Here is a 2,864-nt window from a genome sequence, read left to right on the forward strand (position 1 = left end):
TGTCAGGCTCTACTTTTTTGTTTCTCTCACACACATCACCTGACTCTGGTTAGCACACACAGACAAAATCAGATATTACATTACTTTTTATTCCTTGCATATTAAGACTGTACAGAAATGAATAAAACTTGGAATTAAATGTGACCTAAGCAGCATCAAAAGCCATGTCCATTGCTTGTCCTCACAGGTTTGGTTTCTCCACAGGTCTAGGATCAGCTGATTGGTGTTAAGACGATGCTTCACACACACACTGCAGGTCTCCAGACCGACTGACTCAGGATCAGAGAATAACAGAGATCCTCTGATACACCACCAGGCAGCACATCAGTTTCTTAAGCCTCCAGACAGGAATACAGAACTGCATCATGGGCACTAAGAGGAGCAAATCCACACACCAGGGCCATATAGTACAACATGTACAACATAACATACTACACAGTCCTACATATTTGGTCAAATATTTTACAGGTAACATGTACCGTAGCTGAAAGGAAATGTCAGAAAACAGTTTGGCAAATGTCTTCTATTTTGGAGTCAAACTATGTACAGTATCTACTGTATGTAATGACAAGACTCATACTTACACCGTTTCACACGCTGTGTTTAACATCTTAGCTGGTGAGAGAAAAACGGAAGAGAGTGAAAAGGAGGAAGAGAGAAACACGTCCAGAGAGACATGCAGGAAAGAGAACCTCACCCTTGTGCCCCTCTCTCCCTCTCTGGGTGTCTCAGTCAGTCAGTCCAGTATCTCCTTGATGCACCAGCAGCAGAGTACGAAGTAGAGGCACTCCTTGAGGGACTGGATGAAGCCGTAGGCCATGTTCCCACCAAGGAAGTTCTTCCCTCTGCCTAGGCCCATGGCCATGTCACGCAGGTTCTGCCCGAGGGAGGAGGGCATGGCCTGGGGGAGAGGACGCTGGGGGTGCATGGCTCTGCTCCACACGGAGGACAAGAGGAAGAAATGATAGAAATGGGAGATGAGAGGAATAGGGGTCAGGTCAATCCCAGAGGAGTTGAGGAGGAAAGGAAAGAGGAGAAGACCAGGGTTGGACTGGGTGTGAGTGGACAGAGCGCTCCTGTCCTGAGCTCCTCCTATAGTGACATCAACACTACCAACACCAGGGGGTGTTCTCTCAGCTCCTGATCTTTCTCTATTCTATTCTTCTACACTCTGGAACACAGACACACCAGTCACCCCTGGTTATGAAACATTCTGTTCACTGGCTCTGGGTGTGTTCTGCACCCCACCACCCCTCTCTCTCCCTCCCTCCCTCCAGCTCTCTCTCTGCATCTCTAGGGTTTTTGCCAGTCTGGAACAGACTAGCTCGGTGCTCTTCGTCTCTCTCTATGTAAAGCATAATCTATTCACCACCTACAGTACACCCCTCAGGATAGTTCCAGTATCACCTGCTCAATGCAGCTCTACTGTAAAAGCGCACAATATGCCTCCTCTCTTTGTCCAGGACTGTGTGACAGCCTATTGTTTCTCTCTTCTGGTAATCTGTGTTCTGAACAGGTTGAAATAAGTATGCCCCACTATTCTGATTTCTATATTGTTGGATGACTGCGTGGTGGTCATCGTCCAGGTTGAAATGATTCTGTGAATGACAGCTATAGGACATGTTCTCACCAGAGGTCTGAAAATAGAACATTTGCTGACATGGACCCTGCACTAATGCACATTCTCTAACCCTAGACCCTACTGTACACCTTGGCACTTAATGTAGAGGCACAACTAGCCTCTACCTCCCCCCTGTGGTAACTCAACTAGCCTCTACCTCCCCCCTGCGGTAACTCAACTAGCCTCTACCTCCCCCCTGTGGTAACTCAACTAGCCTCCCCCCTGTGGTAACTCAACTAGCCTCCCCCCTGTGGTAACTCAACTAGCCTCCCCCGTGGTAACTCAACTAGCCTCCCCCGTGGTAACTCAACTAGCCTCTACCTCCCCCCTGTGGTAACTCAACTAGCCTCTACCTCCCCCCTGTGGTAACTCCACTAGCCTCTACCTCCCCCCTGCGGTAACTCCACTAGCCTCTACCTCCCCCCTGCGGTAACTCAACTAGCCTCTACCTCCCCCCTGTGGTAACTCAACTAGCCTCCCTGTGGTAACTCAACTAGCCTCCCCCCTGTGGTAACTCAACTAGCCTCTAACTCCCCCCGTGGTAACTCAACTAGCCTCTACCTCCCCCCTGTGGTAACTCAACTAGCCTCCCCCCTGTGGTAACTCAACTAGCCTCCCCCCTGTGGTAACTCAACTAGCCTCTACCTCCCCCCGTGTTAACTCAACTAGCCTCTACCTGACCCCTGTGGCAACTCAACTAGCCTCATCCTCTCCCTGTGGTAACTCAACTAGCCTCTACCTCCCCCCTGTGGTAACTCAACTAGCCTCTACCTCCCCCTTGTGGTAACTCAACTAGCCTCTACCTCCCCCCTGTGGTAACTCAACTAGCCTCTACCTCCCCCCTGTGGTAACTCAACTAGCCTCTACCTCCCCCCTGTGGTAACTCAACTAGTCTCGTCCTCTCCCTGCGGTAACTCAACTAGCCTCGTCCTCTCCCTGCGGTAACTCAACTAGCCTCGTCCTCTCCCTGCGCTAACTCAACTAGCCTCGTCCTCTCCCTGTGGTAACTCAACTAGCCTCGTCCTCTCCCTGTGGTAACTCAAGTAACTTCTTCCTGCCTGATCCTGTCTCTTTCCTTTTCCTGTCCTCTCATCATCTCCTTGGTCGTCTCCTCGAAGTGTAGAACTGCAATTAAAACAATCTATAGTCTTCACCTGTATTTAGCAGAATAAATAAGGGTATATGTTCTATTTAATAGTTATGAATCAACATTTAAGAAAACACATCACAGGAGACCAAAGAG

General features: G+C 49.4%; 1 protein-coding gene across 2 annotated transcripts; it reads right to left on the reverse strand.

Moving 5' to 3' along the window:
• Positions 1-68: 68 nt before the first annotated feature.
• LOC106575092 (lens epithelial cell protein LEP503) lies at positions 69-1,836 on the reverse strand. 2 transcript variants are annotated; one of them, XR_001321685.3, is made up of 3 exons: positions 698-1,834; positions 585-615; positions 69-372 (listed from the first exon to the last, which is right to left on the reverse strand). XR_001321685.3 is itself a non-coding variant. In XM_014151283.3 (2 exons), exon 1 carries the CDS (start codon positions 926-928, stop codon positions 737-739), a length of 192 nt encoding a protein of 63 aa, XP_014006758.1. In that variant the 5' UTR covers positions 929-1,836; the 3' UTR covers positions 69-372; positions 698-736. The 2 variants fall into 2 exon arrangements, 1 of the variants encoding a protein (XP_014006758.1); XM_014151283.3 differs by lacking the exon at positions 585-615 and having other exon boundaries at positions 698-1,836.
• Positions 1,837-2,864: the final 1,028 nt, after the last annotated feature.

The sequence above is a fragment of the Salmo salar genome, chromosome 02 (genome assembly GCF_965601325.2).
Source record: "Salmo salar chromosome 02, fSalSal1, whole genome shotgun sequence".
In the NCBI taxonomy this organism is placed as follows: Eukaryota; Metazoa; Chordata; class Actinopteri; order Salmoniformes; family Salmonidae; genus Salmo; species Salmo salar.

Excerpts from the sequence above, each read along its gene's own strand:
- LOC106575092 (XM_014151283.3), bottom strand. The coding sequence starts at position 928 with ATGCACCCCCAGCGTCCTCTCCCCCAGGCCATGCCCTCCTCCCTCGGG.